The sequence below is a fragment of the Chlamydotis macqueenii genome, chromosome 1 (assembly GCF_036417535.1).
Source record: "Chlamydotis macqueenii isolate bChlMac1 chromosome 1, bChlMac1.mat, whole genome shotgun sequence".
Lineage (NCBI taxonomy): Eukaryota > Metazoa > Chordata > Aves > Otidiformes > Otididae > Chlamydotis > Chlamydotis macqueenii.
In genome coordinates, this window is record NC_141556.1 from 145,676,894 (window position 1) to 145,693,096 (window position 16,203).

Below are 16,203 nucleotides of genomic sequence, written 5' to 3' on the forward strand. Positions count from 1 at the left end.
TTTCTAGTTCATGTTAAAAGTTTTTCCATTTAAAAACTGGCTTTATACAAACCTGCCATTTGCTTTCGGTGCTTTATATTGCACAGCAAGAGACAAATCCTGCAGTCTCCACTCAGACAGCTACAAATGAATTCTGGCTGCTAAATAAGGGCCAGACTTGGCCCTGTAAGTCTTTGTTATTTTTCTTATGACTGCTGCTGACCAAAGTCGTACTTTAATGCACACGTTGAAACGTGGCCTTTTGAAAATGAGGGGTGGAGGGTGAAGAGGGAGGGATGCTGGGAAGGCCTATGAGTTCACATAGTGGACCTTTGCTGGCTATACACTACTATTTTATAAAAAAAATAATGTCTTATTAAGAGAATTTAATACATAAAGTCTTTATAAAGCAAGGATGTAATGTCAGGTGGGAAAAGTTTTTGCTTTTTTCCCCCTAAGAGTCTCTCTTCTCCAGTACAATAAAAAATTATTAAACTGACTGTCCTTCAGAGCCTTGAAAAGATATTTTTAGTCTTTTCATATTAAAAAATCCCTAGCATCCATAAATCAAAATACTGAGCACTCACAGTTGCCCTTGGTTTAGGTCAGGGTTACAAGGACTCATGATCTCTAAAAAAGAGATTTATTAAATAAGTGGTAGCTGTTTAGCCCTGATTCAGTAAAGTATGATCGGCAACCCTCTTTAAGCACACAGTCACATCACATTTGGCTTCAGAGAGAAGGCTTCATTAAGTGGCTCACTACACTGCAGCTTCAGCCACTTAAGTTTAAGATGTAGTTTTGAGTATATCTGGGTACCCAGTTGGGGTGACCTAACTGCTTTTAATTACTCCCATCTTAAAAATAAATAGCATTCATTTATGCACCACATGCGTATTTTGCAAAAAACTAACAGGATGTTCCAAGAATTAAAAACTTGTGGAGTTTTTTATTGATTAAAAACAGTTTCTCAGCAACAGAAGGAAATAGAGTGGATAGCTGAGAACATTAATATACTTTGTGAAGATGAAAATCATACCTGCACTGGGGCTTTATTTCCCACTGGTTTCACTAAAGCCAGGAGCCCATGCGGTAACAGTTCAAAGACTGAATCTTCACTGAACTCAGATTAAACTACTCTCAAATGGGAGAAATTGCAGCCATCTAGCTGTGAGAGAGCAGTATTACAGAGGCCAATTATCTAGACCTTGTAAATGCAACACAAGGGTGCGGAAGTATAAGGACAGAGGAAAGAAGGCTAACAGTGGGATGAAAGTCTCCTAAATTCTGTATTCTGAAACGTTAGATTTGCAGTGCCCAACACTGCTTGGTGTGTACCCACAACAGAGATTCTCCATCACCCTTGTTCTGCTCGAGTTCTCATTCAGAAAGGCCAGCTCAACAGCACAGTACGAAAGGGCATGTCTGAAATGTCAGACTCCCACAGGCTTCAATGACATTTGGAATAGGCCTCAAATCATTGTTACCCGCAACAGTTTGCTAAGACACATCAACTACAGAAACCAAAGAGACCATGAACAAGTGTTCTCCCATACCTGGACATGAGAAGTTACCAGATATCCCCTTGCGCTATTATTTAGGAAATAATAACTTCTCAATATGCTTCGGTAACTCACATGATATTGCAGAGCATTACCATTTCAAAATGGTCAATCTTAACATCAAGGCACTTGTTCAGCTGTAAATTATGAACAAACCTCTGCAATTTTCAGAAGAAGCAGAAGCCATGAATGCACATACCTGGGCCAGATTCTTCTGGAGCGGGGCTGCAATCTGCACAGAAATGGAGGGGCAACATGCATGATTAAGGAGCAGCAACACAGTCTAAACATAAGCAACTTAAATGTTCAGTGCCAGGGTTCTCAAACACTTTCACCGAGTGAAGAGGAGCTCAGCAGAGATACTCCTTTGCCAGTGGGCACCAAGGGCACGGGCTGTCTCCTCCCCTCCACTGCTTCTGATCAGAGGAACACTCAGATGGGGACTTGGAGGAAAGTCCATACCTGCTAGCTCAGGGGCTCTCTGTGGATTACCAGCAAGTGCACTGTCAATTCCCAGTGATCCACAGGGCACAATTTGAGAACCACTGGTTTAGTGCAACTATAGAATAAGCTGGCAGTAAGGCTGCTAAACCAAATAGCAAAAGACTAGCAGTAAGTTCAATGCACTTAAAAGAAAATGACATTAAGGCACCCACAACATGAGAGTAATAAAGAAAGAGTACTTTGCTATCTTAGATAAATTTGTTATACAATTTCTGAGATAGTTAACACAAGCATTAGATTGTATATTAAGGGCTGAAACCTCACCAGTGAAGCCTGTGAGTGTTTCACATTCACTTCAGTGGGAGGAACAAGCTGCCGTATGAAAATACACTACAATGCAATGCAAACAGTAAAAAAAAAATATATATATATACACCCTGTTATAGCAAGTCTTACATTAATGAAAAGTAGTTTATTAAGCTAACAGGATTTAAACTTCTGTTGTTTATATCTAGACTCATTAGTCAATGAATTACAGATTTGAAAATAACAACAGAAGATACCGAATTCAATCATATGCATTAGGACAATCAGCTGAGCTAGAAAATCTGAGATAAAAATCTCTGAGCATATTAAAACCATCATGTTAATTTAAAGAAGCTATATGCCCTCCCACAATTTTAGTAATGAATACCTAAGTCTAAAACAAAAATAAACTTTCAAATAATTTCTTATGTGTCCCTTCTAATATTTCAGGCAGTATTTTCTTTCACAAACATTCATTTCTAGAGAGATCATCTAAAGTCCTTCAATAACGTTCTACTGCCTCTCTCTTACCAATTCTGGAACTATTCTGGTTTGCTGGTTTTTACATTGCTTTCAAAAAAATTTCTGGCCACTCTCTGCTCACTGTCATTTATTCAAAACTCAGAATTACTAATGGAAAAAATGTTCTTTGAATACATTACAAGGAAAAACTTTTAAATGTTGTGATTCTGAACTTGGAGAAAGAATCGTCTTTGTCCCTCAATTAGGGGACAAAGGTGCAATTAGGAAGGTGCATTGAAGTTTACTGATAAAACTTTCATGTAAATACCTATGAAACTTCATGTAAATTAGCTAGCAAATAAAAAAAAATTAAAGGTATTAAACCGGTAGAATAAATTTAATCAAAGATTAATAGAGAACACATTCTGAACCAAGAACCAACTCTCCTATTCCTTTATAATATACAAAAATGTCAGTCTAATATAGAAAAACATGGTCATTTAAGATACTAAGCAAATCATATGTAACATGTACAAAGCTACACAAAAATAATTAATTTATTTCAATTTCCTTCTTACTTCCTTCTTCTTAAGGTACTGCCTTCCACTGCCACATTAACAATGAGATGGACATGAAGTCACAGACACATGTAAGGGACAAAGGGCAGATAAAACAGAACAAGAAAAAGGAAATGAAAACACAAATCCATCTTTCTAGTGCTTAACTTGGCACACATGCTCTATTAAGTGACCACATGTAAAGAATGTAAGAATAAGTCAAATAAGTACATATGCAAATCAAATAATTCTGAAATTTAATGCACAGCTGCAAAGCTGTCAACCTAAACTGATAAGGATATCTTTCCTTCACACCGTCACGGCATTATGCTGGATTCAATCCAGCACCCACTTTACTTCAAATTCTGATAGGATTATTCCACTTGCACTGCCAATTCCCACCTTCCAGCTACGAGAAGTCTAACTAATTGAGTGCCCTAGCACGACGGCTTTTGACTGTTTGGGTTAAAATTTGCTTTAAACTCCAGTAGGCTCATCCAAATTCAGCTCAACCTAGTGGGACTGCTTGGCTCCCCTCCTATGCTTTGGCAGCCCAGCTGGGACCATTAGTGTTGTAGTAGTGCCTGCACTTCTCTCATGTTTTATTTATCTTTTAGAGAGGTTCACTGCAATAAGCTTTGATTGCTGCAAAGAAGCTGAAGCCAACAGAAAAGCTGCCAGAGGTGGTGTTTGACATATGCTAACCCAAACACCTATTTTACCATCTCAAAACACCCAGCATGAAAACCAAATGCCACTGTCATCAATGGATTTGGCATTGATTTCAGTGGGATCAGGATTTCAAAATAAGTAACGGGCTTAGCAGCTCCTAGTACACCACCAGCCCTTTCTGCCTGATATCAGTGCTTAACACCACCGCTGAACTAAATACACACGGAAGGATGTAACAGAGGCGTAGGAATGATGCCAGCGCACAGGAAGGGAGCAGCAGTGAGAAGCGTGTCTGGCATACGCACTTGTCTTTCTGAGAGAATGGCATGCACAGGATGGTGTGGATGAAGGTGGTGGTGAGGATGATGAAGGTGGTGAAGATGATGAGGTCTCATTTAAATCTTCTGGATTTATCCAGTAGGCCCGAGTGTCCCGATTACCTTTCTTACTAGTACAGCTGATGTCACACTGGAAAACATCTTCACAGCTGTCACTTTGCAAGCGCTCCTTCTGGAGAAGTTTGTCCACCCTCTGTATAATACACTCCAGACTTTTGTCAACATTCAGCCAAACTTTCTCCTTAAAAGAAAACATTTATCTCTCAATTTAAAAAGAAAAGAGGCATTGGGTAACAAATCCCTTGGCAATATATTTTCTTCTGTGATTCTAGTCACAATTCCTCTGCAAAGTTTCCTCTGGGCTGTCATGTTTATATCTGCACATAAACAAATTCTGGATATGTAAATAATGTATACCAGCATGCCAACAATATGTAGCAATATGACTTGTGTGGTAAATCGCAAAGCTATTTTCTAAGTAAATTTGCTGAACAACTTCAAGTGCCTCTTCCTCCACTATTATTCCAATTTCCAGTTGGCAGTATTGTTTATTCTTGAAACTCATGTTTGACGTAATAATTGTATACAATCATACATCTTTTTTTCCCATATAACTCAGTGAATAACAGATAAAATTACTGTATTGTATTACTCCCTAAATAACTGAATTAGCTTTATTAATATCTCATTACTGTGAGTTTAACTGTAAGTCAAAGTACGCCAAAACAATTTAAATTAGCAAGGATCCATTTCCAAAATGAACTGGATCTCATTTCAAAATTGATATATGACAATATTAATAATTGCTTTAACTAATCTCAGCTATTTTTGAGATTCAATTAACTTCTGTTTATATTACATCATGACAGAATTTACACAGCCCAGTTCTCATTTCAATTGGCAGTGCAGTAAGGAAAACCATTTAAACACTTTGTGTAACAGTTTTAAAATGCTGTTCATAATCAAAGCAGAGATGGACTGCAAGTTCTAAATATTTAGATAAGAATGAAAAATAGGGAGGTTGAATTGTATAGCTAACACACTCAAAATATGCTTTATTTTGGAGAATTGTAAAAGCCCTTTGTAGTATGGTCAGTTTTTTACTTTAAAAGCCATTTACTTTCCCTTCGAACCAACTTCAGAAAAACCATGCACCTACTGTAATGACTTCCATTGTTTAGGAGACACAGAAATATTTACTAAGGCCTGTTTGTATCCCCATGTCAAGGAGTAACTGAGCATAGAATAAAGGCAACGTCTCTGCTAGTTGACCAATAACTCATCCTATGCATATCTGGTGAGCAGTTACAGAGGTTATAAACAAAAGAACACAGCAAACAATAACTAAAAAGAAGAAAATATTCATCACTCCACTAGGCAAACGTACCCATTCCTCTTCATGCCAGTCCACCTGCAGAGAAGATCGGCTATTCCTTCCTGTCCATCTGGCCACAAGTGTATCTTGATCATTCCTCAGCATCACTTGCTCCCCTTCTCCAGAGGTTGGAGATGCTTTTGAAGCTATATAGTCTGGCCTTGCAGCATTCAGTCCGTGTATTGAATTTGCCAACAGCTTGCAGTCACAGACTGTGACAAGTTGCCGGGTCTAAAAAGCAAGAAACCCCTCACATTTTAACAACATTTCATTATACCGTATGCAATTTATACTACATTCTTTCACTAGTATTCTGTAAAATAAATTAACCATTGTTTAGGAGTCCCTAAGGTGCCTTTAAAATCATTTTACAGAATGGTCTTAAAAAGCAATATAGGATACCAGAATACAAATGGTCTGTACTACTATATTAGCTTCGCAATTGCTGAAAATTTCACTAATAAATGTGCAATTCACCTTTATTTGCACTTCACTCTCCATTTAATGAAAGCTTAGGACAACATGCAGACATTTTTATACCCCACACAACAATTGCCACACCAGAGAGACCATGCTTAACCTCCACCATCCTGTCTGAAATCATAACAAGATTTAAGAGGGGGGCTGAAGATACAACCCACTAATCAATGCAACTTGTTCCCTGTCTTATTTAGTGGTGTTGTATTAAAGGATTTCTGTAAGTTATGTGAATACGAAAATAATCCGATCTGTGTGTCTACTAAAAAAATAAAACAACAAACAAGCCTTTACTATGTTATATACACACGTTGTCCAGCTCTAGAAAATCCCATAGATTGGTTTACACACTGTACTCATTTAGATTGTATAAAACAATAAATAATACATTTACATGAGGTCACATTATTTTTTTGCACTCCACAAAGTTGTACGCATGTCCCCTCCACTGGGACAATTTATGCAAATGTGACTGGCCATTACTGCCATTTACAACCTTCAGATCCGCTTCAGGGACAGAAAAGGTCAGTAAAATTGTATTTTTGTTTTCATCCCTGTAAATAAGATTGTGTTCAGCTGTGGGTCCAGTCTAGTTTCTGTCAGCACTGGTCAAGAGACAAGTAATTCACATCACTATAATGCAAGGAAATGCTGTGTCACCATTATTTCTTATTTCACTAGTGGCAAAATACAGAATTGTTTCATTAAGTTTTGTCCAGTTGTTGCTGCTTGACAGATGACTCAGAGGAATATAAAAAAAAAAACAAAACAGGTGGTTGTGGCGAAAAGGGTTTAAAAGAAAGTGAAGAATGCACATTTCTGGAATATGATGAATGAACAGAGGGAACCAGAGGACATTGCTCTCCACTGCACTCTCAAGAAAACATGAGGGCAAGCCTGTGAAAAGTAGGAGACAACCTAAATAAAAAGCAGAAGAAAACAAAGGCTGGTCTGATTTTGCTTTTTATTTAGGAATGCACATATTACTACATTACTCAACAAAGTAAAATAAATATTTCAAGAAAACCTACTAAAAATAGAGACAGAGAAAAAAATACACCGTGCTTCAGTGTGGAAATGTGTTATTCTCCTACCTTATCTGCTAGGATGGCAAGTGTTCTTTCAAGGCCATTAGCTGATCTATCCTTGGCAGCTCTTGAGAGCCTTTCTGCATAGTAACTGACTTGCGTTTTCAGGGTGTTGATTTGTGCAATAATTTCCTTTGCTCTAACAATGTCCTGTGGGATGTATATTATAGACTGGGAACTTGTTGAAGTGCTGAAAAAGAAAGATTGATTTTAGGGGGGAAATCGTAACACACGTTACAGTGGCATGCTGCGGAATTAATGGCAGACAACAAAAATTTACCTAAGCTAACAATCAACAGTGAAAGGCCAGTGAGCAATTGCACAGCAGGAACGTGATCCTAGAACCTTCTCTGCCTTGACTGAAAGCACTCAGATGCAGATTTACTAATCCCTTATGCCAAGGGGCCGCGGGCAGAGCTTGTATACCAGAGGGACAGTTTTGCTGAGCAGAATGTGGATGATAGATTTTGCCATCAGATACAGAACCACTGTTTGCTGAGACAGCTTGCCCCACTCTCCCTCTCCTTATGACACAGACACTTCACCAAGGCCTGGTTTACAAAGCTGGTTTATCACATAGCTACTAGCACCATGAAAAGAAAACGTGCACTCCTAACACAGAAATGCCACCCGGATCCGTAATGCAAGCACTGTGGTATTAAAAAAAAAACAAACCCTTCTGCTAGTATATCCTTTCCTCTGTTGCAAGTCTGATTCAGGTTACACCAGCAAAAGCAAGCTTATGAGACACAAAACCCAAAGTATATCTCCAGGCTAACCCAAGGACTCTGGTCCTTAGTGTAGCTTCTGTTAGCACAGACTTACTATACTAAACTAGGGACATGATACAACTCTCTCTATTATGAACTCAGCTGTACAATATAAAGCAATACCAAATTTTGGCCTTTTCCAAATACTAAGAGAAATAAACTATACCAATAACAAGACCTTTATATTGGGATACTGCAGCTCCACTAAGATTGCTTACTTGGCAGTAGAGGAGAATAGTTTATATCCTCTAAGTTTAGAGGTCTACAGAAGTTGCTTATCCAGTCCAAGACAGATGCTTGGACTCCTTCTGTAACTGCTGGAGAGAGAACAGTGGTTCTAAAGGGTGATTTAATCTTACCTGAGAAAAGCCATTCACAAAAGCTGCCTTTTAAGCTGAAGTTGTGCTCTCAGTTAACTATTTGGAACCAACCCACCACTACTCCCTTTGCCAGACAATATGCTGTTTTTTTCCTCCCAGTAGGAAAGCTATACATCAGGCCTTTTCATCAGCTCCAGCTGTGACAAGTGTGACGCCCACTCATGACGTGGCATCAAACATTAGGGGTCACCAATTGTATATTATCTTAACTTTATTCATTTTTTGCAGTCATGAATGCCTTCAGCAGAGTAACAGCACAGAAGAACGTACTGTTTGCACCAATCTCAGTGCTGTTTGACAGACACAACTACACCAAGAGACTACTCAGAGAGGAGTTTCTTTTCCAGGCACAGTTACCTCAGATTATGACCTCTGAGGAGTGTGAATTCCTCTGCTACCCCTAGAGCAATGCTGTTAATTTCTGCAGTGTGTCTGTGAGATAAGACAGGAGGGTTGCGTGGGGCACGCTTTAATATCATTGGCACAAATACCAGTTCTTGTCCCTTGACTGATATTAAGGCAAGGGGGGAGCTTAATCCCAGTATCTATCTGAGCTCTATTACAAAAAAAGATGGGGGATTTGTTTTCAAAGGATCTAATGCAGAAGTGATTCTTGAAAGGGTTTCCTTCTTTGTGTCCCTCTGGTCACCCACCTGAGTGGAGCAGAGAACAATCAGTACTGCTACCCATACAGCAGATTTTAGGACTTCCCCTGTACATGGTTTGTGCTCTCTGTTGACCGGTGATCTTAGTGACAATTCCTCTGAGCAATTTCTTTCCACGACAGTGTGGTTAACATGCATAAAGACATATTTGGCAGGAAAGGCCATGCAGCATATTGAGATCTGATTTAGAATTATTACATTTTTAATCACAAACATTTGCTGGGATGATCAGGGGGAAAAAATTACGGTGTAAAAGTTCACATATATTTACTTTCCAACCTGCAATTGTTTTTTCAAATGAACAGCTCTCCTTGTACAGTATCAGCAAACTGTAACACAGCCCTAAACTCTCAGGGAATGATGGGTTCAACCTTTAATATGAGTAATTTAGAGCAGAACTTCTGCACTGTTAAACCATGAAGTAATGCTTCCTTTTCATAGCACTGAACACAACATGAAGAAAAATAAACAAAAGTTAAGCGAAAATATTTAAATTAAGACATGGGTTACAAAAATATAAACCATGCCCAATCTATCTCCATAAAGATTTAAAAATATGTAGAATTATCTTAATTAGCTTCTACCTCTGGCAGTATGTTTCTCTCTCCAGGCAGTTTTCACTGGAAATAACAGAGGAAAACATATAAAATTCTTGTGTTCTTATCTTCAGCTTTATAACTTCTTATGATAAAAGACAGCCAGGGAGCTAGCTGTTCATTACAAACAAACATTGCAGATGAAATGAAATTCATTCACACATCATGTTCTACAAAGCAGCTACAATTACTTGGAGCACAATTAGGGATAGCATGATGCATGACATTAAAAAGCCCTGCACACCTTAAAACACACCAGATCTTTGCCAAAGAAAAGAAAAATAAAACACCCAAAGAACAGAAGCCCTCTCTACAGAACTCTCAGAAACAGAAAACTCACCAACACTCCTCATAACTGCTAAAAAAAAAAAAAAACCAAAATAAAATTAGCAGATTGTTAGCAAATACCAAAAGCAGAAAACAAAACAAAGGATGTTTGGGGAGATAACTTATTTGAGTCATCTTTTCAACACGGTGGGTACATAACAATTAAACTCGTAAGCAAAAAAACCCACAGATTGCCAGATGCCCATGTGTTGTTCTGGGGAAATGTTGTGGATGCACCAAGCACAGTTTTGGCAACGAAAGGAGAAAGAACTGAACAATATCCATGTAACAGTGAAACTGAGGAGATGGATCTCAGTTCTACTATACTGGCTTTTATGATCACACAGAAGTACTTAAAAGGAAAGTTATTCTTCAAATCTTGAACCTGTAGTTTTCATGGACCCAGAAAGAACAGTTCTGTAAAGCTTAGAGGAAAAGTACTGGATAGAAGTTAAGCTCTCCAATCAGCTTAATTATTGGCGGGGGGGGAACAGGAACCTAGATATTGCAGGAATGAGGCCCACTTCAGTAACTAAGCTGACACAAGGAGGTTATTTCAGAAAGCAATAGTGGTTATCAAAAGAACAGGAAGGGTCAGCCTAGTATAGCAGTGTTTCCAAGTTTACAGCTTCCTCTAGTCCCATCCTAGCACACTCTGCAAGTCAGAAATAATTAAATCAGGCATATTTTTGTACCAATCTTTTTTATCAGTACATATCTGCCTGATGTTCACAGGATGCTGCTATTTACTTCTCCACTGCCAAAATTAATTCTGCACTTGGCAGAGCCTGGTTCCCAAATCACTCCCTCCTCCCATCAGCTCCAAATCCTACAAATCCTTTCTTTGGAAGGGCATTATCAAGATCTCCTTGTCCCTGGCTACAATGACTCCTCGTCCTGCTGGTCTCATTGTTCCATAAATTCTCCATACTGCAGCAAAAGTAATGAGGACCCAGACAGCACTATCTCCTCCTTGGGAGCTGGAGTGCATGCCATGCAGGTCTCCTCTTTTAGCATATGTGACCTTCCCAATTTCTGCCCCTTCCTCTAGTACATGTGGTTGCACTTCCAGAGAGGTCGCTGGATAGTCCCTGAAGACGGGGCTACAGAGATCAAGTATCCTGCTTGTAGAGCAGAGTGAGGCCAGATTCAGAAGCCTAGTGCATAAACTTTGAGGCAATGCAGAAAAGCCTCCAGCAATAGTCTCCAAACTAAACCCAAGCTGTCAACAAGGAATCTGCCTACCAGGCACAGCTGTTCCATACTAAGGAGTTCAGCAACAGGACTTTGAAGCTATGAAAGGGGTGAAAGTCTCCTGAAAATAATCAGTTGAAGGCATGATTTAGTGCAGCTGAGGAGGTTCTACAGACAAATTTTCTAATACACAATCAGGCAGAACCCAAAGCCAACACCAAAAATAGCTAAACTAAACGAAACCACAAATATCCAGGAAAATTAAAGATTCCACTAAAAAGACTAATACAAAGGGCACATCAGTAAACAAACATGGTAATATAAAGGGTAACTGTTTTCCCCTCCCTTCTTTGGAAAAAAACAAGGAATCTTCTTCACATCGTATAGTAGAACTACTGAATGAAGTGCAACAAAAACATAGAATGGAATGACTTTCCAAATCACTGAGCATGGACCAGAATGGAACGTCATGATAACAGCTGACACAACAATGTTTCTACTTACTGTTTCTTTGCCTCTTCAAATTTATGCAGCTTTTTCCGCAAGCCACCGGATTTAAAGCCTTGACAATGAGCTGCTGGTGCTCCTATGGTGACTATGTCGTAGTTCTGATCTGGGATGGACAAAAGGGACTTACAAATGAAAGCCTGTCACCTTTAACGCGGACAAACAATTGTGGAAATTCAAAAATTATTCTGAAAGTAATTTTTGTAAAACTTTGTGCTACTGTTTTGAAGGACACTGAAAACTGAATTGTTTTGGAGGCCCGGGAAAACCATCAAGTACTTCTGAGGTGAACGAATCATACTTGAATGCTTCTTAATCTAGAAGACTGACAATGAAAAAAAATCTTTAAACGTTGGTGTTTACACAAAATCTAACACTACTGGAATCCCTCACATGGATACATGGGACAAGTGTGTGTCCACTGTTAGTGGGAATTACTGTTAAAAGAAGGGAAAATCTAAGTTATTTATGAAGAAACAAGCCTGATATGAACGAACTGGTGTGATTTTGCGTAATTGTATGTGATGGTTCCAGACGAAAAGCTCACAAGCTTAAGAACAAACAACAGTCAGAACCTTTGCTATTTTGCTACAATTCAAAATGACTGGAAGGGACACAGGAGCTTAATTCAATATATGATCTAGTACAAAGGCTAACTTGTGTCACCTAGGGTACAGTTAACTCCAGAACCTAGTTTTGCCACCTGTAGAATAGCCATAATTATAGTTACACATCTTTTGCAAAGAGATTTGGAATCCAAGGGTAGAAGGTGCTACAAAAATGCCAAGTAGCACTAGTACTACAGAGCAGTAGTTTGTAGAACCTTGATTATATGATTGAGGATGGAAATTAAAAAATGGAGAGAAAAGTAACAGAATAAGGTGAAGAAAGAGAGAAACAAACAAATACCTGATCCTCCATCATCTTGGACTCTCATTCTCTGTATATGTAAATTTGTAGGAACAAATTCCAATTTTTTATCAGCTTTCAAGCTACTGGCTTTAAATGAAGGACCTGAGAAATGCAGGAGAAAAGTAAGCATAAAAACTCTCTGCTTCTGCTTATGCTAAAACATTCAAGGAGCTTCATTCATCATTTGTTATGTGCTGAAAGTAAAGCAGAGAAAAGAAAAAAAAAAGATATATCCTTCTGTTACTGTTCATAATTGCTCCCTACTTTCAGGGTAAAATAAGAGAATGAATAAAGCAGATAAATATTCTGAGATTATTAGCAAACTCACTATAAATATTAATAAAGAAAAGAAATAATAGCATTATTTACTCATCAAACTAAAACATTCTGGTTTCCCAATTTCAAAGAAGCACTAAAAATCACAGCTGAGAAGTATCACATTACTATGAAAAAGAAATCACCTTTATACTGGTGCAGGTCAGTTAGGTTTTCCTGATAAGTTAAAATAATTGTTTGGTACTGAGTAACTATTTGTCGACGAAGGCTTTCCCAACAAGGAGACAGTTCTCCCAATTCTTCTAGTTCACAAACCCTAGGGGGTTAAAAAAAATAAAAAATAAAAAAAAAAAGGAAAAAAGAGAGGTATTTAGCTCCATTGTCCACTTGACCAAGAACAAGTTTTGTATTGTATCAACGTAGCACCATCCTCAGCTGACACATTCTCAACTCACTCTGGTCTAACCTACTCACCAGACTGGGAATGCTTCCAAACACACATCCCAAAGCATAGCTGTTGAGCTCTACCCCAAGGTACACAGGTTCCTCACAGGCAGAACACATCATGTTCCCCCTAGAAGCCTGAGGTGTTGGTCAAAACCAAAGCTTCCCACCTTTCTGCAGGAGCTCTCAAACTAGATGATGATTTGCAAGTGATGGGCACTGTCAGGTGACTTGGGACAATGAGGACCTTTTTAGGCCACTCCACTGAACTTCAAATTAAATCAGAACTGTGACAGAGGTGACGCAGGAGACTGTAGGTACAAGGTACAAGGAGTATCTGCAGTGGCCAGGTATCTACACAACAGTTTTCAAGGCCAGGCAGGGAAGGCCTAAGAAGCAGTAGCATTAATAAAGGTTTGGAGAGACAAAAGATGAGCCAACAAAACCTTAACCCAAGATTCCAGATTTTAGCTGCTCAAGTTTCACTCTAAGTGGAATAAAGGATGGCTGGGGATCCCTAGACAGGAACAGGAAAACCTCTGGCTTTCCCACTGCACCCTGACTGGTTTTCAGACGCATGTGGCAATCTCGTGTTACATACTGTTCCCGACAGTGCTGCTGAGAAAATATTCGGTGTATTTCATGTCATGCTTGTATTACCGTCTTCTTGGATTAAGATATTATTTGGAATAAAGGAAGAAGGGGAAAAGTAAACAAGTCAACACCAGACACAATTCAACAGCACATTACCTCAGAAAAGGTAAACAATCACCTGTCAAAAGGATCCAGCAGTTCTTTTTGCAGTTCTCTCAATATTCCTAATCCACAGTTTTAATCTATTGTCTGTACATAATTTAAGACAGCATTTCGCAGAACAATTCCCACTCCACAGTATTTAGGATATTATCAAAAGGAAGCAAATTTCCAAGAAAAAACATCAGATTCATTTACTAATAGGCAACAATGTAAACTATATTTATCAGTAACCTGGAAAAATACACTTCCAATTTAATCTTGTAAACTGCTTCTACATGAGATGCTATTATGATCACCTTGTCAAGCTCCCTGCTCAAAACCCGCCATGCATTTGAGCCCAGGTCCTCCTGAAGTAAAATCACAGCTTAACACTTCAAGTTTACTTGTTTGTCTCATAGGGCTAAGACAGCAGGGGACGAGCATGCCATAAATAATTAGGTAGTCAAAATATCCCCCCGGTTAGATGTTTCCTTTCAAAGAGCTCTGGCCCAGAAGGGCTTTATGTAAGAGACAGCAGTTGTGATTATCCAAGGACATTTTCAAAGTCACCAGGATATTAGGACAGAAGCAGCTGTGCTCGTGTAGCTGTCCAGTATTCCTCCGGGCTCCAGAACCGAGATCCATCGATCTCTGTATGATTTTAGCAAGAGCCTCTGAACAGTCACATATCATGGTTAATGCCTTAAGAAACTTCACTATCCACAGTCTTACAGAAAGCCACATCTTTTTTTCCTCATTCACCCTAAATTTTCCTCTTATTATCTTCGAGTCCTTAAGCTACATCCATCACAGATGGCACCTTAACGGGTAAGCTTGCTAACTCTTTACTTTATTATGGTGTACCTCATAATGAATAGGTGCTTTTAAACATACTATGAGGAAAGCTGTAGAGAACCAAAGATACAATTAATAACCCATGTCTAAATGTGTAACTGCATATCCCAAGCCCCTTCCAACGTGGTTGTAGCAGGACAGCTAACCAAGATACAGCATTCACTCTCTAGAATTTAAGATCTGACCACTGTTACTAAGTGGACACCACTAAAAAACAAAACTCAACAGCAGAAAAAAAAAAATAAATAAATGTGAGCTTCAGAAACTCAAACAGTCATGTCGTGCATTAGTTTTCCCACACATTACAAAAAGTCACTGCGATCTTCCTGTGAGAATTTATCATTTTTGCAAAATATGAAAATACTTGAAAGTACCATAGACTACTTCTACCTGTTCATATGGATTAAGACATGATTTTCTTTCACAATATCCCAAAGGAACTGAAATGTATTAATACAGGAAAATGTGAGCACTAGATAGTTTTACTTTTAATTAAGGTCAAGTTTAGTTAGATCTCTAGGAGTGAATTCAAACACAGGCAAAATAAAAAACTAATAGTCAAAAATACAGCTAAAATTCTTTTATCATCCCAATCTTGCCTTTTATAAACAACACACAGATCATTATGTTTGCAAACCACAGCCTACAAATGTAAAACTCATAAACTACTATGTTACCTGAAAGAGAGTTAATGGCTTTTAAAAAGAAGCAAATTCAGAATAAACCTAGAAAATACTCAACCGATTTTCTTTTCTCTTCCGCCTCGTAAAATGAGAAAAGGTCATTACTGTCCTATAGTGTCTCATTTTACTTGCTTTTATTTTGTTTGTTTTCCATTCAAAACTGCCTTTCTGACTCTCAAAGCCATCTCTTAACTTACTGAGTGAAGTCAGTGCTCCTGTCATCTATCTTTGCTTTACCTTCATAGCACAGAAGTCAACTAACTTTTTCAAAGTTCACCTTCAAAATGACTCAGATTTTTCTTCTCTGTCTGCTACTCTAATTATTCATTCCACGCAGCTGGCTTTTGTGCTGTCTCTGTTCTTTTCTCAAAATTCTCAGCAGCTGGAATTATTACTCTTTCATTTATGCTGTCTCATCTCTCCAGACTTCGTCTCACCCATGAAACATTGAGATAGGTTTTAATTCAACTTCATTTTTCTCTTTATATTAACAACAAAACACGTTTAAAAACCAAAGTGTATTGAAGTATATAAATGTTTATATAGATAAAAAGGCAATGCATCCTAATGTGCTGGTCCTAATACAGTCACATAACTGT

The 16,203-nt window shown here is 38.4% G+C and overlaps 1 protein-coding gene across 9 annotated transcripts in view; it reads right to left on the bottom strand.

Annotated features, from left to right (window-relative positions):
• Positions 1-16,203, bottom strand: part of INPP4A (inositol polyphosphate-4-phosphatase type I A) — a 123,594-nt gene that overhangs the window by 22,469 nt on the left and 84,922 nt on the right. For 4 of the 9 annotated variants that reach the window (XM_086769106.1, XM_086769139.1, XM_086769123.1 and 1 more), the window contains 8 exons: positions 13,073-13,203; positions 12,609-12,713; positions 11,697-11,805; positions 10,012-10,029; positions 7,267-7,450; positions 5,708-5,926; positions 4,288-4,561; positions 1,741-1,773 (listed from right to left, as the gene is read on the bottom strand). In XM_086769106.1, the coding sequence (XP_086625232.1) occupies positions 1,741-1,773; positions 4,288-4,561; positions 5,708-5,926; positions 7,267-7,450; positions 10,012-10,029; positions 11,697-11,805; positions 12,609-12,713; positions 13,073-13,203 (1,073 nt within the window). The remainder of the gene's footprint in view (positions 1-1,740; positions 1,774-4,287; positions 4,562-5,707; positions 5,927-7,266; positions 7,451-10,011; positions 10,030-11,696; positions 11,806-12,608; positions 12,714-13,072; positions 13,204-16,203) is intronic. The other 5 variants (XM_086769155.1, XM_086769163.1, XM_086769147.1 and 2 more) reach the window with 3 other exon arrangements.